The sequence below is a fragment of the Lontra canadensis genome, unplaced genomic scaffold, assembly GCF_010015895.1.
Source record: "Lontra canadensis isolate GAN:19392208 unplaced genomic scaffold, GSC_riverotter_1.0 scaffold53, whole genome shotgun sequence".
NCBI classification, from domain to species: domain Eukaryota; kingdom Metazoa; phylum Chordata; class Mammalia; order Carnivora; family Mustelidae; genus Lontra; species Lontra canadensis.
The window spans coordinates 13163972-13191558 of NW_022631047.1; the positions used below are offsets into that span (position 1 = coordinate 13163972).

At 39.8% G+C, this 27587-nt stretch overlaps 1 protein-coding gene across 1 annotated transcript in view; it reads left to right on the top strand.

Annotated features, from left to right (window-relative positions):
* The first annotated feature begins 16199 nt into the window (after positions 1-16199).
* The window catches only part of LOC116877835 (maestro heat-like repeat-containing protein family member 1), a 55337-nt gene continuing 43949 nt past the window's right edge, over positions 16200-27587 (top strand). The window contains 6 exon segments of the mRNA XM_032874879.1: positions 16200-16305; positions 16637-16759; positions 17647-17806; positions 18857-18949; positions 19390-19544; positions 19915-20055. Coding sequence (XP_032730770.1) covers positions 16207-16305; positions 16637-16759; positions 17647-17806; positions 18857-18949; positions 19390-19544; positions 19915-20055 — 771 coding nt within the window. The 5' untranslated portion in view covers positions 16200-16206.

Here is a 27587-nt window from a genome sequence, read left to right on the forward strand (position 1 = left end):
TTGTTTCACATCTACTCCCACCACTTCTCCCCGTCCCTTATTATTTTGAAGCAAATCCCAGATATATAATTTCATCCATAAATATTCGGTATATATCTGTAAAAGATATGATCTCTTTAAAAGAACATAAGCAGGGGTGCTTGGCTGGCTCAGTGGGTTAAGACCTCTGCCTTCGGCTCAGGTCATGATCCCAGGGTCCTGGGATCGAGCCCCACATCAGGCTATCTGCTCCACGGGGAGCCTGCTTCCTCCTCTCTCTCTCTCTGCCTGCCTTTCTGCCTACTTGTAATCTCTGTCTGTCAAATATATAAATAAATTCTTAAAAAAAACCCCATAAGCAAATACTGTTATCACATTAACCACCCACACAATTATTCTTCAATATCATCAAATATTCTGCTATCTTGAAATTTACAATTATTTCATATTTTCTTTTTACAGTGTGTTTGTTTGGACCAAGATCCAAGTGAAGTCCTACTTTATGATTGTTTGATTTGTCTCTTAGCTTTTTTGAACTTTGATTTCCCCTTTCATCTCTTTTTTCTCTCTTGAGATTTATTTATTGAAGGAACAAGGCTGTTTTCCCACATTTTGGGTTTTGCTAACTATAGCCTCATGAATTGTTTAACATGTTCCTCTGTTCTTTGTATTTACTGTAAATTACTAGTTCATTCTGGAGGCTTGATCAGATTCAGATTAGAGGTTTTTGGTTTTTTTTGGCGGGGGGATGTTAGCACCCATTGATCAACTATGAATTCAAAAATCATGGTATTATTATATAATTGCTTCTTCTTTCATTAGCTGGCATACTTCTGTAAAGAGATACTGCCACTTAATAAACTGTTTTTGTTACCCAGTGGTACAATTTATATAGAAAAGTCTGGATAATTGCTTGATTTGTTCTGTTTATTTACCATTTTTCAAAATAATATAAATTTTTTCAAATATGACCACTTTTTTTCCCCTTTAAGAATCATTATGGGGGGCGCTTGAGTGGCTCAGTGAGTTAAACTTCTGCCTTCAGCTCAGGTCATGATCTCAGGGTCCTGGGATCGAGCCCCGCATTAGACTCTCTGCTCGGCAGGGAGCCTGCTTCCCCTCTCTCTGCCTGCCTCTCTGCTTGCTTGTCATCTCTCTCTGTGTCAAATAAATAAATAAAATCTTAAAAAAAAAAAGGAATTATTATGAACTGGGGCACCTGGGTGTCTCAGTGGGTTAAAGCCTCTGCCTTTGGCTCAGGTCGTGATCTCAGGGTCCTGGGCTCGAGCCCTGCATCAGGCTCTCCGCTTAGCGGGGAGCCTGCTTCCTCCTCTATCTCTACCTGCCTCTCCACCTACTTGTGATCTCTGTTTGTCAAATAAATTAAAAAAAAAAAAAAAAGTATCATTATGAACTCAGGTGTGTAAATGCATTTGATATATTTCAATATATTTTAATTATTATCTTTATTACTGTTTAAAATGTCTCACCTTTGGCCAGAAAGAGTTCTTGAAATTGGCTCTTGAAACAAATAATCTTTGATAGATTTCTTGCTCTTTAGGGTGGCAATACGTTCCAGGCTCATCTTATACATTATTGTCCCCAGACCTGGAATCAACAGTTTCTCTAAGACGTCCTCATTCCTGGGTGCCTGGGTGGCTCAGTGGGTTAAAGCCTCTGCCTTCGGCTCAGGTCATGATACCAAGGTCCTGGGATTGAGCCCCGAATTGGGCTCTCTGTTCAGCAGGGAGCCTGCTTCCTCCTCTCTCTCTGCCTGCCTCTCTGCCTACTTGTGATCTCTGTCTGTCAAATAAATAAGTAAAATCTTTATTAAAAAAAAAAAAGAAGTCCTCATTCCTTTTAGTGGGAAAGGGTATCTGGAGGCCACAATCTTGGTGCCAGTGATAGGCATATTTCTTTTTAAATTAAAAATTGAGGCACCTGGGTGGCTCAGTCAGTTAAGCATCTGACTTCGGCTCAGGTCATGATATCAGGGTTCTGGAAGGGTACCCTGGATTGGTCTCCCTGCTCAGCGAGGAGTCTGCTTGTCCTTCTCCTTCTGCCCCTCCCCCCATTCATGCTCACCCTATCTCTCTCGCAAATAAATAAAATCTTAAAAGAATACTTTAAAAAATCAATAGCTTTATCAAAGTATTATTTAAATACCATAAAATTCACCAATTTTAAGTGTGCAATTCAATGATTTTTAGCATATTTACAGAATTTTGCAACCACCACCAAAATCTAATTTTAGAACATTTCTATCACCCCAAAAGAACTTCATGCTTACTAGAGTCCCTCCTTGTTCTCACCCCCAACCCTAGGCAGCCACTAATCTACTTTCTGTCTCTATGTATCTGCCTATCTTGGACATTTGTTAAAAATGGAATCATGCAATGTGTGTTCCTTGTGTTTTACTTCTTTCATAGAGCTTATGACAGCATGTCTCAGTACTTCCTTCTTTTGTATTGTTGGATTCTCTTCCATTGCATAGAAATACCACACTTTGTTTATCCATTCATCAGGTGATGGGCATTTGAATTATTATCACCTTTTAGCTTTTGTGGATAGTGCTTTTATGAACATTTATTTATAAATCTTTGTGAAGACCTATGTTTTCATTTCCCCTTGGTAGATAACCAAAGTAAAATTTCTGAGTTTATGGTAATTCTATATTTAACATTTTATGAAACTGTCATATTATTTTCCAAAAAAGTGGTCGCACCATTTTACATTTCCACCAGCAATGTATGAGGATTTTTCCACATCCTCACCAACACTTGTTAATTGTCTTATTGACTATAGTTATTCTAGGGGATATGAAGTAGTAGCTCATTGTGGTTTTGATTTACATTTTCTAGTGACGAATGATGTTGAATACATTTTTATGTGCTTATTGGTCATTAATATTTCTTCTTTGGAGAAATGTGTGTTCAGATCCTTTGCCCATTTTTTTTTTTTAAGATTTTATTTATTTATTTGACAAACAGAGATCACAAATAGGCAGAGAGGCAGGCAAAGAGAGAAGCAGGCTCCCTGCCAAGCAGAGAGCCTGATGCAGGGCTCGATCCCAGGACCCTGAGATCACAACCTGAGCCAAAGGCAGAGGCTTTAATCCATTGAGCCACCCAGGCGCCCCTCCTTTGCCCATTTTTAAATTGAGTTATTTGTGCTTTTTACTAAATTGTAAGAGTTCTTCAGGAGGTAAGTCACATATATCTCTACGACTTGTAAATATGTTCTTCTCTTCTATGGTTATCTTTTCATTATCTTGATTGTGTCTTTTGAAGTGCTGAAGTTTTAAATTTGCCATTTTGATTTTTCCTTGTGCTTTTGCTTTTTGCCCAATGTAAGACCACAAAAATTTACTCTTACATTTTCTCCTAAGTTTTTGTTCTAACATTTAGGTTAGTGATCCGTTTGAGCTAATTTTTGTGTATGGTCTGAAGTAGGGGCCCAAATTAATTTTTTTGTCCTTTGGGTTATCCAAATTGCCCGAACACCATTTTTTGAAAAGACGATTTCTTTCCCACTGGATTTTCTTGGTACTTTTTAGAAAATCCATTGACTATAAATGTGAGTGTTTATTAGTGGACTTTCAATTATGTTCCATCAACCTGTACCTCTGTCTTAATGACAGTACTACACTGCCTTGATTATCTTTGTAGTAAGTTTTGAAATCAGGAAGTATAAGTCCTCCATCCTTTCTTTTTTAGAATTATTTTGGGATTCTTTGCATTTCCATATAACTTTTACAATGAACTTTCCAATTTCCACAAAAAAAGCAGAAGGGCATTTGATAGGGATTGTGTTGAATCTGTAGACCAATCAGGGGAGACTGTCCATCTTAATTATGTTTAGTCTTCAGATCCGTGAACCTGGGATGTCTTTCTATTTGTTTAAGTCTTGTTTAATTTCTTTTAATGTTTTATGTTTTATAGTTTTCATTGTAAAACTCTTATGCCCATTTTGTTCAGTTTATGCCTAAGTATTTTACTTTTTGATCTTATTGTGAATATGATAATTTTCTTAATTTCATTTTTGTATTGTTCATTGCTAGGGTATAGAAGTACAGCTGATTTTTATATATTGATTTTGTGAATTTCCTGAACTCCTTCATTAATTCTAGCTTTTTATTTTTATTAGTGGATTTCTTCAGATTTTCTGTATACAAGATCATTTCATTTGTGGATAAGATAGTTTATTTCTTCCTTTCCTATCTGGATGCTTTTTATACCTTTGTTGCCTACTTATCCTGGCTAGAATAGTCAGTACGTTGTTGAATAGGGGGTGAGCATGTATATCCTTGCCTTCCTCCCAATCTTAGGGGGAAAACTCTTGGTATTTCACTATTAAATACTCTAGCTGTAGGTTTCACAGATGCTTTTTATCATATTGAGGAAGTAACTTCCTATTGCTAGTTTGTTTGGGATTTTTTCACGAATGGGTAGATGTTATCTGTATCCAGTTTCATGAATAAGGAAACTAGCACTCTATTTACAGATGATCTGACTCCCCGAAGACCAAGCTCTTTTTTTTTTTTTTTTTTTTTTTAAAGTAATCTCTGTGCCCAACACAGGGCTCAAACTCATAACCCTAAGATCAGGAGTCATAAGCTCTACCAACAGAGCCAGCCAGGGTCCCAAAGACCAATCTCTTTTTTTTTCTTTTTAATACCATCAGTGTTTCACAGGTAGAGTGCTAATATTTTTATATTCCTGGTACATATTTTCTTTTCTTTTTTTAATTAACACACATGAATTATTTGTATTTGTTACATTTGTAACATATATATTATTTGTTTCAGGGGTATAGGTCTGTGATTCATCGGTCTTGCACAACACCCAGTGCTCCCCACAACATGGACCCTGCCCATGTCCATCACCCAGCCACCCCATCTTCTCACCCCTGCCCCTCCAGCAACCCTCAGTTTGTTTCCTAAGATTAAGAGTCTCTTATGGTTTGTCTCCCTCTCCGGTTTTGTCTTGTTTAGCTTTTTCCCTCCCTTCCCCTATGATCCTCTGCCTTGTTTCTTAAATTCTACACGTCAGTGAGATCATATGATAATCATCCAAAGACCAAGCTCTCAATCACTGTGCTAGCTCTATAGCATACCCTTCCACTTCATTATTTTCACTTGGTCTCCTCCTCTATATTCTCACCTTCTTTTGCTCACTTAGTTAAATGTTTATCTTCTTCAGGATTCTTGGCCAATTGCACTTGTTCTTCTCTCCTGAGGCAAAAGAATGGCTTTGACCATCACCTCTGAGCTACAAAATCTACATCTCCAGTTCCCCTTAAACTCTAGTATATCCTAATGCTTCCAAGTCTTACCCTTGGATATCTAGAGAAATCTCAAACCCATCATGTTCTTAAAACTTCCCATTATCCCCTGTCCTCTCACATGGGTTCCTCTTTCTGTATTTTCAGTATCGAATGTTTCTTCCACTTACCGTATTCAGTTCTGAACCTGGGAGAGATCCCACGTGCCTGCTTTTCCTTGGCGTCTTCTCTCACCTCTTCTAATCCATTGCCAAGTTCTGCCTATTTTAACTTCCAGAGTATCTTTGTGATCTGTTCTTGTCTGTTCATCCCCTGTACTACTACCTCAGGTCAGGTGACTATCATTTCTCCCCCCTGTTGCAGTCTTGTCCTCCTCGGCCCATCTTCCGCATTACAAACAGAGTGGTTCCTCTAAATCACAGATCCCAGACCCTCTGATATGCAAGCCCTTCAAGGACTCCCTGTTGCCACAGCATGGCAACAAGGCCTCTCTTCCTCACTTGCATTTTGTACACTTCTACCAAATATTGAACTCACAAGTGCACTTAAAGATCGTAATTTTAGCAGCTACATGACACTTCTGTCATTTGAAATCACTACATTATTTGACTGGTTCTGTGTGTACGTCCCTTGACATGATGTCTCATGCCCTGCCTCATGGCTGAGTGCTTTTTGTATATCCTATTTCTTTGTTTGAGAGAACACATCATGTCCTCTACCTTTTTTCATCCTGAAAAGCCACACTCGCCAGCCCATTCTCTCGGAAACCTTCTCTAACTCTTACAGACTTAATTATATACTCTTATCTCTGTTTTTTAGTACATTGTACATGCCTATAATATTGTGTGTATTGTCCTATCTTATAACTGTCATATGTTCTTTACTCTCACTCTAAGTTCTTTGAGGTCAGCAATCATGTTAGCTTTATCTTGAATACCCTCACAATACCCATCATATAGACAATGCTAAAAAAAATTTTGCGGATGTCACTTGAATTAGGCTTTTTTTCTATAAACCTCCTTGCTTTTAATAAACCATTTTCTGAATCATCAGTTTACATTTTTAAAAGAACATACTTAAAAGTAACATTTTTTGGATGACAAAAGTAACGTATGTTTATTTTAAACTGCATGGAACTTATAGAGAAGTCCTTAAAAGAAAGTAAAAATTCCTTATAAATCTACCATCTGGATAGGTTACCACTTTGATGTGTGTTCTTCCAGTTTTTTTCTGTGCATTTGTGTGTGTGTGTGTGTGTGTGTGTGTGTGTGTGTGTGTATAGACATGTGTGAATTGTCTGGTTATATGTATATATATAATATATAGTTGGATATATATAAAACAATATTATACACTTTATAACGTCTTTTTTTAACTTAATCTATATGAACATTTTGTCATGTCATTAAATATTATTTTACAAAATTAATTTTAACAGCTGCACATGTGTATGAACTGTAATGTAAGTATCTGTGTATTGTTGAGTGTCAAGAGAATTTTGAATTTTTACTTATAGATAAATAATGCCATGGTAAATATATTTACATATAAACCCTGTGTGCACCTTTCCATCAACATAAGTTTAAAAAATATAACTCATTCACTCATTTATTTTCTCAACACATTTGTTGAATAGCTACTCTGCAGCAGGTATTTTATTTTTATTTTTTAAAGATTTTATTTATTTGACACACAGAGATCACAAGTAGGCAGAGAAGCAGGCAGAGAGAGAGTGAAGCAGGCTCCTTGCTGAGCAGAGAGCTCAATGCGGGACTCGATCCTAGGACTCTGGGATCATGACCTGAGCCAAACACAGAGGCTTAACCCACTGAGCCACCCAGGCGCCCCTGCAGCAGGTATTTTAAAGAAGAAGTTGTAATAACGCCATTTCTCTCCAGGAGTTGTCTTTGGGGGAGGGGAAGCTCTATTCCACCTTAGGTTCTTTAGAATTAAGGAGCTGGTGCGTTAGTTCTAATGTAAGCATTCTCAGTTTGGTTGCTAAGATGTGATTATTTCTCAACAGTTGGGTTGTGTTCCCAGGAGACGTTACCTCTGTGTCATCTTAACTGCTTCCTTGTAGTGCTGTCATCTGTCTGGTGTGGGTGAGAAGGACAGAAACAGGGACTGGAGCAGGGTCAGGCCTAAAAAGGAGGTGAGTCTGAACATGAGAAATGAAGCCGAACAGTGGCTGTATAAGGGTAGCAAAGGGTTGGGTTCAAGGGACATTGAATAAGTAAAATCCTCTGTCCTGGCAGGGCTGTGGGTGGTGTGGGAGAGAAGTCAAAGATGACCAAGACTCAAGAACTGCCCCGAGACAGGGATTAATTGAGGGAAGGAGAGAAGATAGTATATTCAATGTTGGATGTATTGAATTTAAGTAGTATAAGAAATGAAGAAGTCTAAAATATTGAAATAAGGTTCTGTAACTCAACATCTGGAGAGATTTTTTTTACTCTAAAAATAATAAGCATTTATCCTCTTTATTTTTCTAAAAAATAAAGTTTAAAGTGCACCGATTCTCTATATTCCTTCTAAGGAAAATAACGATATCAAACTCCATCCCTTTCTTCCAACCTCAGCCTGCTCATCTTTTGTGCTAACGGTCTCATTCCATCAGGGTTTTAAATCCCTCGATGTAGTGGTGATTATTATATTTCACAGGCAATACTCCCTTAAATTTACCACCTTCCCAGGCTCCTACTAGAAAACAAATTACACATTCAAATTAGGAATATTTGAGGAGAGTTTAACAGATTTAAAGCAACTATTTTGGATGAGTATGTGTGAGTAGAGATTAAGAAACCCACAAGAGATAGTAAATATGCTGGAGCCAGTAACAGCCAGAGTTGAGTCACCCCTAGGCCTGAAGGGATCTGGGGAGGGAGAAGTCGTGAAAAGCTGAAAGGAGCGTTGTGCATACAGGGCTATCTTGAGAGAAGCAGTGACTTCAAGGTATGCACCCAGCCAAGAATCACACGGCCAGGAGGAACCAGGAGAATGTATACTGTGACCTGACCATCCTTTCTTTCTGCAGCTTCCTATCGGGGCTCCCCATTGGCAAAACCCAACTGCGAGCCATAGGACAAGGGGGTTTATTGGATATAGCCTCCAAAACATTTAACAGAATGAAGGAGAAGGTAGGGAGCATCTGGAAAGCCAACAGAAGATACTCAGGATACCAAGTGTTTTACTAATTCTGAGTACATGATTAATACATTTCTTGCATTCTTCTCCTCCTTTCTGGGTTTATGTCATTCCTTCCTGAAAGAAGGAAGATTATTAGTATTTATTTCAGTGAGGGCTTATAAATAATAAATTTCTTAGCTTATCTGGAATGTCTTCATTTTGCTCTCATTCTTTTTTAAAAAAAAAGATTTTATTTATTTGACACATAGGGAGAGATCACAAGTAGGCAGAGAGGCAGGCAGAGAGAGGGGGGAAGCAGACTCCCCTCTGATCAGAGAGCCCAATGCGGGGCTCAATCCCAGGATCCTGAAATCATGACCTGAGCCAAAGACAGAGGCTTAACCCACTGAGCAGCCCAGGCACCCCAACTCTTACTCTTGAATGATGGAGCCGGGTATAAAGTTCTAGACGGATAGTTGCTTTCCTTCAAAACTTGGAAGCTATTACTGCGTTGTCTTCTCTACTGTCACTGATGGGAAGTCTGCTGTTGGTCTGGTGGTCTTTTTCTTGCGGGTAATCTTTTTTTCTCTGAGTGATTTAGAGTTCTCTTGTTTTCTTTGGTCTTTTATTTTATTCCAGTGTATCTAGAAATGGATTGATTTTCTTTATGCTGTGAAAGACTTGGTGTGCTTTTCCAATCTGAGCATTCATGTTTGCTTTAATTCTGAAAGATCTGCAGCCACTATCACTTCAACTATGACCTTTTGCCCATTCACTACATTCCTTTGGCATTCCCATTAAGCATATGTTGGAGGTTTTCATCCATGTCTCTAAATGTCTCTCTTTTATTTTCTTCTCCATGTGTCTGTGCTAGATTCTGGGTCACTTTTGCCAGTGTGTCCTCCAATTCACTGATTCATTCTTCAGCAGCATCTAGTCTACTCTGAAACCTTTCTATTGAGTTGTCCAATTTCTATGTTTTTGTTTTCTGTATTATCTTTTAAAAATATAGCTTCTTCTATTTTCAAGATTTTTTATTTGTATATTTGACAGAGAAAGACACCGTGAGAGAGGGAACACAAGCAGGGGGAGTGGGAGAGGGAGAAGTAGGCTTCCCACTGAGTGAGAGCCCGAAGCAGGGCTTGATCCCAGGACCCTGGGATCATGACCTGAGCTGAAGGCAGACGCTGAACAACTGAGCCACCCAGGTGCCCTAAAAATAGTATTTCTTGTCTCTTTTACGTAAAATCCTGTATTTGTCTTATAGTTCCTATTTTTTAACTTAAAAAAAAATCTGTTTTGTTAAACACACACAGAGAAGTGCATCAACAAGTATGTAGACCTCAATGATGTACCACAAAGCAAATATTTGTGTCACCACCATCCAGCTGTCCCTGTTGTGATCCTTCCTAGTCATTACTCCCTCTCAAGATAACCATTGATTTTTTAAAAATTTACTATTGAATTATAGTTGACATACAATGTTATATTAGTTTCAGGTGCAGAACAGAGTGATTTGACAATTTTATACATTATACAATGCTCACTCCAGTAAGTGTAGTTACCATCTGTCACCATACAGCATTATTACAATATTATTGACTATATTCTTTATGCTGTCTTTTCATTTCTGTGACTTGTTTATTTTAAAACTGGAAGTTTGTACCTCTCAATCCCCTTCACCTACTTCACCTATCCGTCCCCTACACCCCTCTCCTTTAGCAACCACTGGTTTGCTCTCTGTATTTATGAGTATGTTTCTATTTGTTCATTTATTTTGTTTTTTAGATTCCACATATAGGTACAAAAACCATTTTTCATTTTTATTTTTTATTTTTTTATAGATTTATTTATTTATTTGACAGACAGAGATCACAAGTAGGCAGAGAGGCAGGCAGAGGTGGGCGGCGGGGAGGGAAGCAGGCTCCCTGCTGAGCAGAGAGCCCGATGTGGGGCTCGATCCCAGGACCCTGAGATCATGACCTGAGCTGAAGGCAGAGGCTTTAACCCACTGAGCCTCCCAGGCGTCCCCCAAAAAACATTTTTTAAATAAAAATAATATTCTTGCTTTTCTTTAAACTTTTACTACCTAAGTTTGAATCCCCGAACACAGTAGTTCATTTTGCTTATTTTTGAGGTTTTTTAAAAAATAAATATAATCATGAAATATCTATTATTTTGTCTCTGGCATCTTTCACTTATTTCATATTTGTTAGATTTATCCCTATTGTTGCAGGACATTATAGTTTGTTCATTTTCATTGCTATATAGTATTCCATAATATGACTATTGTATGAATAATAACAATTTCTCCATTATGGTGATATTGGACATAGGAGTTGCAGTTTGGGCCTGTTATGAATAATGGCACTGTGACCATTCATGCACATGTCTATTATCATAAGTAAGCATGCATTCCGTTAGGTGTTTACCTGGGAAAGGATCACAGAGTAAGCATATCTTAAGCTTCTGGTAGATAATACCAAGTTGTTTCCCAAAGGAGCTGTATTCTTTTATATCCCATTAGTATATGAAAATCCCCACTGTTCCACATCATTTCCCACACTAGTTATTGTAAACCTTTTAAGTTTAAGCCATTCTGGTGGGTGTGTTGCAATATACTTCTGTGGTTTTAATTTTTACTTCCCTAATTCCTAGTTAGATTGAGGCAAACCTTTAAATGTGTCTATGAGCCATTTGGATATAATCTTTTATAAATTCCTTTTAAGTCTCTTACCCATTTTTCTTTGATTTGCAGGGAATTATTATATATTTTGGATATGTATACTTTGTGGATTTTATGGGTGATATATATCTTTTTGCACTCTGAGCTTTGCCATTTTTTACTCACCTAATGGTGTCTTTTGATAACTGGTGGATCTTGATTTCTCTCCTAACATTTTATTTTGGAAAAATACCAGACCTATAGAAAAGTTAAAAGAATAGTGCAATGAGCACCCTTTATTCTTCAACCTACATTCTCCAGTTTGCTAAATATTTTGCCATGTTTGTGCTCATCTCATACTCTGTCTCTCTCAATCCATATACAGACGCATGCACACAGATCTGAATCATTCCAGAATAAGTTCACACTTATATTATGGACTTTAAGTATTCAAGGAGAATTCTTATAACCTTATTATACTCAAGGAACTTAATATTGATACAACATTATCATTATCACATAGCCTGTGGTCAAATTTCCCCAAGAGTCCTCGAAATTTTCTTTCTAGCTAAAATTTCCTTTCTAGCTATTCTTCAGCCCACCTAAGATCCGATCAAAGATGATCCATTGAGTTCTCCTTTCCTCTAAGATAGCCCACCCACCATTTTCGTCTTTAGTGGTCATGTCAACTGTCCTATAATCTGGATTTGACTGATCGCTTCCTCATTTTAGATTTAAATTAAACGTAGTGGGCAAAAATACTGCATGGGGAAGCATGTCTTCCATTGCATCATCAGGGAACATATAATATCGGTCAGTTCTGTTATTGGTGATTTTACGCTTGATAGCTTGGTGAAGGGGGTACTCATCAGATCTCTCTGTTGTAAAAGAGCTTTTCTCCTTTTGTAACTTAATGCATAATACGTGTGGTGATGCTTCAGGCCATGTCAATATCATTGGTGCTTCTTGCTTGCAACAGTTATTTCGTCTATAGTTGCAATTCTGTCATTCCTTCTCTATTATTAGCTGGCATCTTTTAAAGTGGAATCCCTCCTCCCCCACTGTAACTACCAAGCATTTATTAATTTATCTTTATTATTTTTTAAAAAGATGTTATTTATTTATTTGAGAAAGAGTATAAGCCAGGGAGAGAGGCAGTGGGAGAGGGAGCGGCAGGCTTCCCGCCAAGCAGGAGCCTGACATGGAGCTCCATCCCAGGACCCTGGGATCATGACCTGAGCTGAAGGCAGATGCTTAACTGAATGAGCCACCCAGGTGTACCACTACCATTTTTAAGTTCCAGTTTGGGCCCATGGGTTCCTTTCTTTTTCTTCTTTATTTTTTATTCAATGGATTTTAAGTTATTATTGTCATTCTTTTTGATGTTCAAAATGTTGCTCATTTGACCAATGGGAGACCCCTTTCATCTGGGTCTTCTGTCTTTTTAATGTATACCCATTGGGTTTTTGAGCACGTGTCTGTTTTTGGCACAAAAGTATAGGGACCTATCTTGTACTCTTTCTACTCCCAACCATTTATGACCAGAAATCTGCCATTTCTTCAAGAAGGCTTTTTTTTTTTTCTTTTTTGAAAGAGTGGGTTATAGGGATGCCTGTGTGGCTCAGTCGGATGAGCATCCAACTCTTTGTACTGGCTCAGGTCATGATCTCAGGGTTATGAGATCCAGCCCCATATTGCACCCGGCAATGATGAAACTCACCAGGATGCATAACTAGAGAATGGCTAATCTCAGTTTCGAATCAAGGCAATCTTGACGCCACCATCCCCCACTCCCCAGAGCCCTCCAGCTTAAAAGTAACTTTTTTAGACTTAAATTGCAATGGTAGAATTAAACGTTTAGCAATAAACTGTATCTGTAGGGCATTAAAGAATCATCTAATTAACTTTCTGATGGTAACAGAAATGTGGAGAAGAGTCAGAGAACTTGCATGGCTGAAGCCTTATGTTTTTCTTGATTCTTAACTGAATGTTTTTAGATCCACCACCACTTCCCAAGCATCTGCAAAGAAGTGGCATAGATATTACATAGCCTGAGAAGAGTTTCAGAGATAATCACATTACCAGGACAGACAAGACATTCTTAAGGAAGCAAAAGCTTCCATTTCATGGACACATAAGGCCTGGAGAGCCAAAGACCCAGATGTAATGAGGGAAAGTAGTGTAAAATAATATAAGTATGATTTCAACATTAAAAAAAAAAAATGCCCATCCCCGCCTTTGTGCTTGCACACTCTTTCTCTCAAATAAATAAATAAAATCTTTAAAAAAAAAAAGAGTGGAGTATAAATGGTATGTAGCAGATGTGCTCATTGGTATTTTGTACATCTTCAACGGACAGAAATACTTTAAATCACGAAGTCTTAATTAATTTATTTAAAATTAATTAAAATTTAAACATCATGGGCTCCCATTCTATATTTGCATCTCCCTTCTTCCATGGTAACAATCCTGTTTCCTGAAAAACAGTATATTTACTACAACATACGCAATGGTTTCATAACTACCTCCCCAATAACACTACCAATAACAAACTCATTAGATAAATTTCAAGACTTCTTTGCAGGTCTTTTTATCCTTAGGAGATATCCCATTATAGGCACACACTTAGAATATTATGTTTAAAAGTTACTTGAATAACTCTTCTGTATAGCTACATAATCAGTTTCAGGTTTATTTATTTATTTGAGGGGGTCAGCCGAAGAGGCAGAGGGAAAGGGGCAGAGAATCTCAGCAGACTCCGTTGATCACGGAGCCTGATGCGGGGCTCAGTCTCACGACTCTGAGATCATGACCTGAGCCAAAACCAAGGATCTGACCCTCAACCAACTGCACCCCCAGGGACCCCCTTTATTCTCCATTTTTTAGCATCCTAAGCATATTTGTTTGATGAGGAGGAGGAGGAAGAAGATGGCAACAATTATTATCATTACTATTATTTTATTGAAGTCTTAGAGAAGCTGTTTTACAAAATTAATTTCCTCTGAACTAATTTCCTGTTCCAATTGTTGGTTTTGCTGTGTTGTCTTTCCTAGCATTAGATTTCTACATGTCTTTAGGAATTTGGGCTTGTTCATTTTATGTAACATCTCTATTTCTCTTCCTTTCCCTCTCTCTCCCCTTCTGTTAAATACACTTCCTTTCTCGTAGCTTTTTTGGTTGTCTCATTTGCTACCCCTAATCCTGATCTAATGTCCAGGACCTGGTCTTAAAATGACAACAAAAAGCTTTTCTCCTACAGAGATATGGGGATACTGTGGATTCGGGTACAGTCCCAACAGTTTCTAATTGAGAATAATAATAGTCAATATTTACTGAGTTATTACTATATGTCAGGCACTATTCCACATATATTATTTCATATAATGCGCCTAACAACTCTATGAGTTGGATATTTGTACAACTGCTACTCCTGCTATCACTGCCATAACGATGACCATTTTACAAATGAGTGAAGTAAGTAAAGCATGTTAAATAATATCTGTAGGGCGCCTGGGTGGCTCAGTGGGTTAAGCCACTGCCTTCAGCTCAGGTCATGATCTCAAGATCCTGGGATCGAGTCCCGCATCAGGCTCTCTGCTCAGCAGGGAGCCTGCATTCTCCTCTCTCTCTCTGCCTGCCTCTCTGCCTACTTGTGATCTCTCTGTCAAATAAATAAATAAAACCTTTAAAAAAAAAAAGTACTAAAAAATAATAATATCTGTAGTAAAGACAAATCTGAACTTTTATATTTTTTAAAAATTTTTTAAACTTTTTTTATTTTTAAAGATTTTATTTATTTATTTGACAGAGATCACAAGCAGGCAGAGAGGCAGGCAAAGAGACAGGGGGAAGCAGGCTCCCTGCTGAGCAGAGAGCCCGATGCGGGGCTCAATCCCAGGACCCTGAGATCATGACCTGAGCCAAAGGCAGAGGCCCAACCCACTGAGCCACCCAGGCGCCCCAAACCCAAACTTTTAAATCCATCAGTCAATCGATCAGTCATCCATCCTTGTTGATAGTAGATAGACTGAACTCAGACTAAATCAGTTTTCTGGGTGTTTGTTTTTTTTTTTTTTTCTATCACTATTAACCAAGACTATGGCTATATGTCACTAGAGTACAAGTTTGTAGTTTATAGTAATTTTTCATAGTCTTATGGACAAGCACTCCTCTACCCCAGATCTCTATCCAAGTTGCACCTACAGAAGGCAGTTTATGATCTCAAGGGGAAAGATGTGATCCAAAGAGCAGACAGAAATCCTGAAAGTTGGTACCTAAGAGCACACATCTCGTCTTTTTTGACTCTCATGTAAATTCTTTCTTTCTTTCTTTCTTAATTTTTTAAAAAAAGATTTTATTTATTTATTTGACAGAGAGAGACACAGCGAGAGAGTGAACACAAGCAGGGGGAAGTGGGAGAGGAAGAAGCAGGCTCCCTGCTAAGCAGAGAGCCCGATGCGAGGCTCCATCCCAGGACACTGAGATCATGACCTAAGCTGAAGGCAGAGGCTTAAGGACTGAGCCACCCAGTGCCCCTTATATAATTTTTTCTTAAAGATTTATTTATTTATTTTGGAGATGGAGAGTGCCGAGCAAGTGGGGAGAGGGGCAGGGGAAGAGAATCCTGAAGCAGACTCCCCACTGAGCATGGAGCCTGCCTCAGGGCTCAATCCCAGGACCCTGAGATCATGACCTGAGCCATCCAGGTGCCCCTCTCATGTGCTTATTTTACATATGAGGAAATAGAGTCTCTGGGAGTTAGGTAATTTGCCTAAAGATATATTGCTAGTGGGGGGCAGACTCTGAGTCAGAACCCAAACTTGTGTCTTCTGATTCTTAATATTCTTTGTATGTTTTTTTAAAAGATTTTATTTATTTATTTGACAGAGATCACAAGTAGGCAGAGGGCAGGCGGGGGCGGGGGGAAGCAGGCCCCCCATTGAGCAGAGAGCCCGATTCGGGGCTCCATCCCAGGACCCTGAGATCATGACCTGAGCTGAAGGCAGAGGCTTAACCCACTGAACCACCCAGTGCGCCTTGTATGTTTTTCTTTGTAGCATGGTATCCCCCTCTGATGAAATACCCACCTGTAGCAAGAGAGAAACAACTCCCCCAGTTCACGCTCTTTACTTCTTACAGAGATGTTTATAGCTATGATACATTCCTCAGAGATCACTGAGAGGAACCAGGAATGGGATACCTCAGAAAAGAACATTGAGGACATTATGGAGGTACTCCAATCTGCTGATCAGGTGAGGACATCTCAGACATTTTACTGGCTCCAACCAGCACAGGACCATTTCTATCCAGGTAGCTTGTTGGGTACATACCTGTTGTGCCAGGAGAGTAGGAGACATCTCCAGTTAGCAGAGCACTACTTGGTCCAGGCCATCATAGCTCCAGGTCTGATTCCCGTGTCCCTAGTCTGACCCATATTCCCTCCATCCCCTCAATCCCTGATCCAGCTTTAACCCTCTTCCTGGATTCACTCCTCCTCTTCCTTTCTCTACCAGGGGCCCTTATTCTCTTTATTATCTTTACCCTTCAACCTTCCTTTCTTCCTGAGTCCCTTCTCTCCTGTAGTTGTCAACAGATAATGTCTTTAAAACTCTCAAGTCGCTGAAAGTTAAAATCCTAAACAACAAGATGGTACCTCCACTATGCCAGAAGGTGACCGATATCTTCGTTGACTACCTGAGGACCACGGTGAGGAGCCTGTGCCTCTGGGCTGGGGACTTTGGGGGAAGAAAACAGCAGGTCTGAGCCCAGGAGTTCTTTCTGGCGGATGATGACACTTGGAAACCAACTGGGATCTGGGATGTGAGTGTCTCATTTCTAAACAGTTTGCTGGAGTCCGTACCTAGTACTCTGAGCATATCTCAAGGACCATGACCTAGACAGAATTGCAAGCTACAGCAGTGAAGCAAAGTGGTGAGGCAGGAGAAGGGAGATGGAAAGGGGGGAAGGATTTGGGCTATTGGGCTCCAAGTCTGACCTGGTTTTCAGACTGTCTGTCAGCTTTGTTACTGCAATTCAACTAATCATCTCACTGTCTTTCAAATCCACTTACCCATGTGCCGGCCCACCTCTAGACTGAACATTCATAATGTCTACCTATCCATCTACCCACGTACTTTACATGCACGTTCCTGACACTGGTTAATCTCGTTTCTTATTTTCTTGGTTACCTATGAATTATCTTTCTTCTGGTTTACCTGCCTTCCTTGGCATGCCTGTCTTCTGATCAAGATTCTTGACCTGCCAGAGATTTCCAAAGTTGCTTCCATAATCTACCCACCTTCCTGATGATTCCCTAGGTGCTGTAGGGGAATTTCTCTGCTCTGAAATCTTCAATCCCCACAAACCCCCTGCCCCCAACACAGAGACTTTACAGATTTTTTGTCTACCTGTTCTTTGCATGCTCTAGGAAGCTCTTGCCCTCCATCACTGGGAAGGCATTTGTTGGATGGGGTGGTAGGGGAGTTCTTGCCTTCTAGATGGAAGAGAATCACTTATTGGCCAAAGCTGATTCTCAGAAACTACGGGACTCATCTTGGGGATTAGCCTTTTAATAGTTAATCTTTCTTTTCCAGAAGCCGGAGGGAGAACTGGAAGAGTTGTGTACTACGGTCCTAATGGCTCTGGGGTTCCAGTCTCCAGGAATAGTCATCTTCAAGCTGTGGGACAGATGGCACAACACCTTGCCCCCAAATTGCCTCCTGACTGCAGTGGGAAGACTCATCCACCGCCAGGGTATAGCCTGAGTTAGTCTGAGAAGAGGACAGGGGCAGCAGGGGGTGGAGACATTGTATATGCTCTAGATCAGCTTTATACTCCTGATTTCTCTCATTGGACATCTCCACTTATGTCAGTCATGGGTGTGTATGTGTAGGTGGGAGAACAAACTAGGATCCCTACTGGGCTCCTGGGAACTCAGGAGGGAGTTTCTGGAGACCAAGAATGGCATGATAGGCTGTATTAGGGCATGGGAGACCCACAGAGTTGGAAAGAAGACTCCAGGTGAAGAGAGAAGGCAGAATAGAAAGCCCCCATTCAGCAGTGGTGGGTAGGGGCAAGGAGGAAGCAAGGAGGGCTTTACTTAAGGGAACCTGCAGTGTTGAATTTGTTTAGAGGCTTGGAAGTTAATAGAGTAGGCAGGAAGAGGCAGAGACTCACCATTCAGTCTCTGCCCTAGTGGCTCCTGGTGATGGTGGTGGCTCGCTTACCCATTCTGCTCCCCTCTATCGCAAAGTGTGAAAAGGCAATCAAGTCACAGGACTAGTGACCTTTTCTCTACCACTTGGAACTGGGGGAAAGAGAGTCTGGGGGGAGTAAGTTTGCCTTCTGAGCATTAGGCTCAAAATGACAAGGCATGACCCAGCGAGCACAGACACAGCAACAGAAGCTGGAAACATGTCGCTTGATCTAATCAGGGCAAATGTCTTCACATCCATCTCAGACAGCATAGCTCTCTATTTCCCAAGGGTTTTTGGAAAGGAGTGTTCATGTGTAGGCTGTCCTAATAACTTGCATTTCTGTGCTAAGCTAATATCCATTATCGAGCTTGATCCTCCCAGCATCCCTGTGCAGTGGTCACATCAGGAACTGTACTCCTATTTAACAGTTAAAGAAGCTGAAACTCAGATAAATTGAGTAACTGGTTCAGGGTTGCCCAGACTCTGGAGGTAGAACCAGGATCAGAACCCGGGTCTCCTGGCCTCCAGTCTATAAAGTTTCCTTCACTAAGGCCAGGATGTTCCCCTCCCTGGGATAGGGATGTCTTTCTTGTACTTTCCCTCTTAGATGCAGCTTCATACGTTGGGGTCACATGGGAATATATCCTGCGCCTCCTGAGGATGGCCCAAACAGAGGATGACATGTTGGCAATATGTCATGGTAAGGGTCAGGAGGGTCTGGGGAAGACTGTTGGAATCAGGGAGGGAGGAAAGAAGGGCAAATAAAGAGACTGGTCCCTCTAAGTTGGGATCCAAGAAGGCTGTGGAGGGCCAGGAAATGACTGAGAGGAGACCAGGTGTGAACAGCTGCTCTTCTGCATCTGACTACTTGGCCTGGATTGGGGCAAGGACCAAGCTTGATAGGGATGCTATGGGCGTTGATACCCTCAACCACTTTTCCTTCCCCTGCTGGGTGTTCCAGGTGTGGTCACAAAGGAAAAATAGTTGGGGTGGTGGTGAATGGGTTGGTGTTTCCCAGTATAGGACCCCAGAAACACTTCTGGGGTTGGAGATAAGACGACTGTGCCCACGTGTGTGTCTGTTTCCCATTATGGGAAGGGAAAGGTGATGGGCAGCTCATATTCCCTGCATTCCTCACAGTGCTCAAAGGATTGGTCATCAGTGCCCGGAAACACATGGATTTATCCACTACAGATGATGAAATAATGGACATCACAAAAGAGGCCGTGTCCTTCAAGGCTTATCTCACCCTCAGGCTTCTCTTCAATCGTTGGTCCCTAAAGACCAACAACAAGGTGGGATTTGGAGGTAGTGGGGTTGAATGGATGGCTGGAGGAGTAACTCTTGAGCCAAAGATGGGGCAGGGCCATGTCTGTCTATTTAATGGTGGAAGGATAACTTTAATGGCTCTTCCAAAAGAGCAGGGTGACTTTCCTTAGGCTCTGCCTCCCTTTCTCCAGAAAAGGGTATGTCAGAAAATGCCACTGTCCAGCTCCCTATTTGTTAAATACACAATTAAGCAACTTAAATTTACTGATTACTGTTATTAGCCAGGCACTGTGCTAGGCCCTGGGGATACAAAGATGAATAAGGAAAAGCCCCTAAGGGATTGTCTTGTCTTCATCCCTGAGCTGAGGCAAGTTTGTTTTGTCTCCTTGGACACAGGTGACAGAGCAAGCTATGGTGATAATCGGTCACCTCTTCTTCCTCATGCCATCCTCCAAACTCAAGAACCAAGTGAACCGGTTAACCCGATGGTTTATGACTTTGGTATCTGCAAAAGTGACACCTTTCTACATTTCCCAGGTGATTGGAATGGGGTGAGAGGATAATTTAATTAGTTTTTGCTTTCCACATTTATTGAGTAATTAATGCTAGGGTTGGCAAAGCATGGCCCACAGGCCAAATCCAGCCTGAAGCTTGTTTCTGTAAAATAAGGTTTTGTTGGAATTCCACTCTGCACATTTGTTGAATTTGTTGCATAGCCCTTTGAATCTCTCTGACTTTCCTGTCTCTGACCTCTAGATTCAGACTTAAATGGCTCATGAGAGAGACCAAGCCCACCTGGATAATCTGTTTTAAGGTCAACTAATGTGGGACCTTAATTACATCTGTGAAAATCCCTTCATATCAACACCTAGATTACTGCTTGATTCAATAACTGGGAAAGGGGGCCTGAAATTTGGGAGGCCATCACAGAATTCTGCCTACCTTAGAATTGTTATACTAATGTTAAGTATTTTTAGGAGCAGAGGACCGAGTACTGGAACCAAAAATTTCTGTTTGTTGTTTTAGTCCTTCCATTTCAGTGGCATTCCTCCAACCAAGTTCCATCCAACTTTTAATGGGTATTTCACAAAAATAAGCTGTGCTATTTGGCAAAATGGGTGGGAAATACTGAGTTAAAATTAGTATCTTAAATGTAGAATTTTCTTAGAGCCTTCAATACACAGGCTAGTCTTGTCCTCCAAAAAGCAAACACCAACATGGTGTTAGAGTTGCAGGAGATTTATTGGAGGAACATCTGTGAGGGAAAACAGGGAGGGAGCCAGAGGAGGCTGGGAGCGCTCAGACGGCGATGTATGTCTGAACCTTGGCAAGGAGAAGGGAAAGGAGGGAGGAAAAGGAAGGAGGGAAAAAGTGAGGAAGGCCTTAGATGACAATGTGGTTCTAAAAAAGTTTCAGTAAGGCCAACAGGGAGTCCCTGAACCAAAGCCACCCATCAGAAAAGTCCCACATCTTGAAGGAGTAGGCCTGCCTTAGTGGACTTGCCATATTCAGTCATTGGCTTGAAGAAACCTGTGGAAATCTGGTTTCAGTTTTAACACACTGATGGATTTTAGAGCATGACAGCTGGAGATATTGGTTAATTATGCACCTCAGAATAGGCATCTGAGAGGCCTATTTTTCAGGGTTGCTAAATATGCTAATGTACATTTGTGAATTTCCAAGATGAGAATTTTTTTTTTTTGAGTGCAACACTCATTAGCATCGAGTTTCCAGGGACTACGGTTTGCAGTCTACCGTTACACCACAACCTCAAATGCACTTCCCTTGTTATAGAAAGAGATGAACTTTCTCACTTAGCTACTCTGAGTTTTGCTGATTAGTGGACCACGCACACAATCTCTTGTTTGATCTCCCCCCTGGCATGTGTCTGCATGTTGCCTAGGGTAAGGTCTGTGAATTTGGAACAAAGGTTTGCTCTATGTAGTCAATTAGTCAATTGGAGGATGAGATTTTTTCCCCAACTACTAGTCCGCAGATTGTTCATGTGTTGATTCCACCCCATTCCATCTTGGCCGACAGTGGAAATGTTTTGACTACTCCCTTTTCCCTTCTCCTTCTTCCTCCTCTCTCACTCCAGGGCATGGTGATTGAGAATCAAGATATTTATCAGCCTATAATATAATTTTGGTTGGACATCAACCAGCACTAACCAGCCCTAGTTAAGCAAACTGGCCCTATAATGGGAATCCATCAGGTAGGGGAAGGAAAGGAAGAAATGTTGAATATCCAAAATCCAGTGGAGAGATTTCTGCTTCTGGTAAAGATGGAGTAACTGGGGCAGATTTACTCTCTTGCCTGAAACAACTAAAAGCTAGACAAAGTATATGAAATAATGGTTTTTAAGACATTGGATAGGAGGCAACAAAGAACAGTGATTCCTGACAGTCAGGAAAAAAATGAGGTGAGCCCTCTTATTGTCCCAGCTAATTTTCTTAAGAGAGTTTCCAGGTCGTGGCATAGGGAAAGAAAACCCAGGAAAAGTCTAGTGGACTTCCTGAGGTGACAAGATGGTGGTGAGAATCCAGGGAGACCAATGCAGCTAGAGTTTACAGAGCAGAATATTAAACAGTCTGTGAATATGAGGAAACTGTTTCAGGTGAGAAAAAGAACAAAGAATTGAGAGAACAGTAGCCAGAATTCACACGGTGCCAGGAATAGTACCTGTTCACACCAACCAGCTTGAAAACTTCATAACTCACAGGCATTGGGTAGAGCACTGAGAAGGTGGGGCAAAATTAAGAGCAGGCTGAATGCTGTTTTGGTCTAACACATTTTAAAAGCAAGACCCTCCCCCACACAATCAAACTATTTCCAAGTAACTGCATCCCAGAAGAAATTCAAGAATATAAGAATACAAAAATACCCAGTACTTAATAAGGTTAATTCACAATGAGTGGCGTTAAATAAAAAATCACCAGACACACAAAGATGCAAGAAATTATGATGTATAATAGGGAGAAAAATCAATCAAAACTGACCCAGAACTCACACAGAAATGGTAGACAAGGACACTAAAACAGGTATTATAACTGTATTCTGTAGGTTTGAAAGCTAGATTGGAAAAGATTGATTAACTTGAAGACATAGCAATAAAAACTATACAGAATGAAACACAAAGATAAAAAGAAGTAGAAGGAGGAGGAGGAGGGAGAAAAGGGGGAGAAGGAGGAGAAGGAGGAAGCTTCAGTGAGATATGGACAAATTCAAGCAGGCTAATTTATGTTCAGTTGGAGTTCCACCAAAAAGGGGAAAGACAGAAAAATATTTGAAGAAATCGTGGTTGAGAATTTTCTAAATCTGAAGAAAGTGATAAATTCACAGTTCCAAGGCAGTAAGTGAACCCCAAACACAAGAAACATAAAACCACACCAAACCTGTTATATTCAAATTTCTCAAAACCAGTGGAAAAGAGAAAATCTTAAAGGCAGAAAGTAAAAACAAAAAAATGAAACAATTAAAAAATCATGTTTCAAAGAGAGGAATAAAGATTCTAATTGGAAACAATGCAAATGAAAACATAGTAGAATTCAAGGTACTGAAAGAAAAACACTATATCCTAGAATTCTATGCTTAGTGGTAATATCTTTCAGACTAAGAGAAAAAAACATTTTCACACATTAAAAAAAGCTGAAAGAATTCATCTCCAGTAGACCCATATTATAAGAAATGTTAAAGTCCTTCAGGCAGAAGGAAAATGATACCAGATGGAAATATGGATTTATACAAAAGAATGAAGAAAACCATTAGAAATGGTAATTATGTGAGCGAATATATTTTTTCTTATTTAAAAAATCTATAAGGTAACTATTTTAACAAACATAACAATGTAGTGTGGAATTTGTTGTATGTAGAAGTAAAATTTATGACGACAATAGCACAAAGTGTAGTATTAGTATACCTATACTTAGTGTACGTAAAGTAGTATAATATCACTTGAAGATTGACTGGGATAAATTAAAAATGTGTGCTATAGGGACACCTGGGTGGCTCAGTCCTTTGAGTGCCAGCCTTCAGCTCAGTTCATGATCCCAGAGTCCTGGGATTGAGTCGTGCATCAGGCTCCTTGCTCAGTGGGGAGACTGCTTTTCTCTCTTCCTGCTGCTCCCTTTGCTTGTACACACTGTCTCTCTCTCTGACGAATAAATAAATAAAATCTTTTTAAAAAATGTATGCTACAAACCCTGTATAGCAACCACTAAAATAACAAAGAGTTATGGCTAATAGGCCAACAAAGGATATCAAATGGAATTATAAAAAATATTCAATTAATTTGAAGGCAGAGCTAGACGGACAGGAGAACAAAGAATTAGGACTAGTAGGAAACAAATAGCAAGATGATAGATTTAAGTCTAACCATAATTAATAAATAAGTAAATAAATAGATAATCATATTATATATAAGTGGTCTAAATACCCCAATTAAAGGCAGAGATCGTCAGATGGATTAAAAAAACAATATCCACCTACATCCTATATTTCCTATAGGAAATGAACTTCAAAGATAAAGATACAAATGGATTAAAAGGATAAATAAAAATATTTAGGCATATCTTGGAGGTATTACAGGTTTGGTTCTAGACTACTGCAATAAAATGAATATTGCAGTAAAGCAAGTAAAATGAATTTTTTGGTTTCCCAGTGCATATAAAACTTTTATTTACACTACGCTGTAGTATAGCATGCAATAACATTTATCTAAAATACAATATAGGTGCTTTAAAAATACTTTATCGCTAAAAGATAGCATCATTGGAGACCTTAGTGAGTTATAATCAGTGATCACATATCACCATTGCAAAAATAATAACAGTGAAAAAATTTCAAATATTATAAGAACTACCAAAATGTGACACAGAAAGTCAACAAATGCTGTTGGGAAAATGGTGCAGACAGACTTGCTCGATATAGGGTCACTACAAACCCTAAATTTATAAAACAAACAAACAAACAAACAAACAAAAAAAACCTTCCAAAGCATAATAAAGTGAAGCAATAAAACAAGTTATGGCTGTACCATGTTAACATTTATGGAAAAAAGCTGTTTCTGCAGTATTAATATCAGATAAAGTAGATTGCAGAGCAAAGAATATCATCATGTATTAAGAAATGTCATTTCATAATGATGAAAGCATCAATTATCAACAGCACCTAACAATTCTAAATGTTTATGTACCTGTTACTATGTGTCTGTTATTATAACAGAGCTTTAAAACTACATAAAGCAAAAACCAGTAGAACTGCAAGGAGAAACAGAAAAACCCGTAATTACAATCAGATTTCAACATCCCTCTTTCAACAATTGATAGAACAAGTAGATGATCAGAAAGTGTACAGAAGATCTGAGGACTATCAAACAACTTGACCCTATTAGCGCACAGATTGGAAAGGAAGTACGGTTGTCTTTATTCACAGGCAACATGATTATTTGTATAAAAATATGAAATACTCATGAATAAATCTGAAAAAAGGTAATACCTGTACACTGGAAACTACTAATCATTGCTAGAGGAAATTAAAGAAGACTTAAGTAAACAGAAACATGTGCAGTATTCAGGGGCCGGAAGATTCAATATTAATAAGTTATCAGTTCTTCCCAAGTTGATCTAGATTCACTGCAATCCTCTTTTTTAAAAATATCATTTAAAAAAACATTTTTAAAAACATTTTCTCCTGTTTTCATGTAGAACTTTGATAATTTTAGGGTCTACATTTAAGTATGAGCCATTTTTTAAAAAGATATTATTTATTTATTTGACAGACAGAGATCACAAGCAGGCAGAGAGGCAGTGGAGAGAGAAGGGGAAGCAGGCTCCCTGCTGAGCAGAGAGCCCGATGCAGGGCTCAATCCCAGAACCCTGAGATCATGAGCTGATCTCAGGTCTCTATTTTTTTCTAGGACCCTGATATCAGGTCACAATCTCAGGGTCCTAGGGTCAAAACCATGTCGGACTCTCTGCTCAGCGGGGAGCCTGCTTCCCCCTCTCTCTCTCTGCCTGCCTCTCTGCCTACTTGTGATCTCTCTCTCTCTGTCAAATAAAATAAAAATAAAATCTTAAAAAAAAAAATCTCTACACCCAACATGATGCTTGCTTGTACTTACAACCCTGGGATCAAGAGTCTCACCTGTTCCACTGACTGATCCAGGTGGGTGCCCCAGATTCATTGCAAGCCTAACCAAAATCCTAGCAGTCTTGTGGCGCCTGGGTTGGTCAGTCAGTTCAGAGTCCCCATATTATGCTCCACACTGGGTGTGGAGCCTACTTTAAAACAAAACAAAACAAAACAAAACAAAAAAATGGGGCTCCTGGGTGGCTCAGTGGGTTAAAGCCTCTGCCTTCGACTCAGGTCATGATCCCAGGGTCCTGGGATCGAGCCCCGCATCGCATCGGGCTCTCTGCTCAGCAGGGAGCCTGCTTCCTCCTCTCTCTCTGCCTGCCTCTCTGCCTACTTGTGATCTCTGTCTGTCAAATAAATTAAAAAAAAAAAAATCTTAAAAAAAAAAAAAAAGAACCTAGCAGTCTTGCTTGTTTTCTTTCTGGTTTTATTTATTTATTTATTTGAGAGAGAAAGAATGAGAGAGGGAGAGTCAGAGGGAGAAGTAGACTTCCCCGCTGAGCCGCGAGCCCGATGTGGGACTTGATCCTGTGACTCCCAGATCATGACCTGAGCCAAAGGCAGTCACCCAACCAAGTGAGCTACCCAGGCCCCCCCGCAGGCTTTATTTAATAGGAATTGACAACCTGATTCTAAAACTCACATGGAAATGAAAAAGACCCAATACAGCAAAAACAGTTTAGAGAATGACAACTTATAAAACTATAGCAATGGAGACTGTAGTATTGGTATTAAGACAGATGAATGGATAAATGGAACTGAATAGAGATTCTGGAAATAGACCTACATATTTACTGCCAAGTGATTTTTTTGGCAAAGGTGAAAGGCAATTCTTTGGAGAAAAGATAGTCTCTTCAACAAATGGCGCTAGAACATTTGTATATCTATACACAAAAAGATAAACTTCAATCCATACCTCATACCATGTATAAAAATTAACTCAAAATGTCTCATACTTGGGGCACCTGGGTGGCTCAGTGGGTTAAGCCTCTGCCTTCGGCTCAGGTCACGATCCCAGGGTCCTGGGATCGAGCCCCGCATTGGGCTCTCTGCTCAGCAGGGAGCCTGCTTCCTCCTCTCTCTCTCTGCCGGCCTCTCTGTCTACCTGTGATCTCTGTCTGTTAAATAAATAAATAAAATATTTTTTAAAAAATGGCTCATACTTAAATGTAAGCCCTAAAATTATCAAAGTTCTAGATGAGAACAGGAGTAATTTGTGTGCAGTTGGGGTAGGCAAAGATGTCTTAGCTACAAACCAGAAACATGATCCATTAAAGAACAAAACGAATAAAGTGGACTTCATCAAAGTGAGAAACTTCTGTTCTGTTAGAATGAAAAGACAGGCCTCAGACTGGAAGAAAATATTTGCAAATCACACACACACCCAGAATATATGAAAAACACAAAACCCATTAAAAAAAAAATTTAAAAAGCAGACCAAAAACTTGAACAGCTGCTTCACCAAAGAAGACATGAGGATGACAAGACAGCCACCACGGGAATAGTTGCTCAACATTGCATAGACGTGAGGGACTTTAAAATCACCACGAGATGCCACTACACATCTGTCAGAATGTAAACTGGCAAACCACCTCGGAAAACGGTTTGGCAGTTTCTTAAAAAGGAAGTGAAGGTCTGTAATGACAGAAAGCAGATCAATGTTTGCCTGGGGAAAGGAAAGGTGCTGGAAGGGGAGGGAAGGAGAAATTACAAAGACCTAAGAGGAAACTTCAGGTGTGGTGGGTATGTTCCTTACATTAATTGTGGTGGTTTCCTGAGTGTATACATTTATCAAAACTTTACACTTTATTTTTTAAAAATATTTTATTTATTTATTTGACAGAGAGAGAGAGAGAGATCACAAGTAAGCAGAGAGGCAGGCAGAGGGGGAGGGGGAAGCAGGCTCCCTCCTGAACCGACAGCCTGATGCAGGG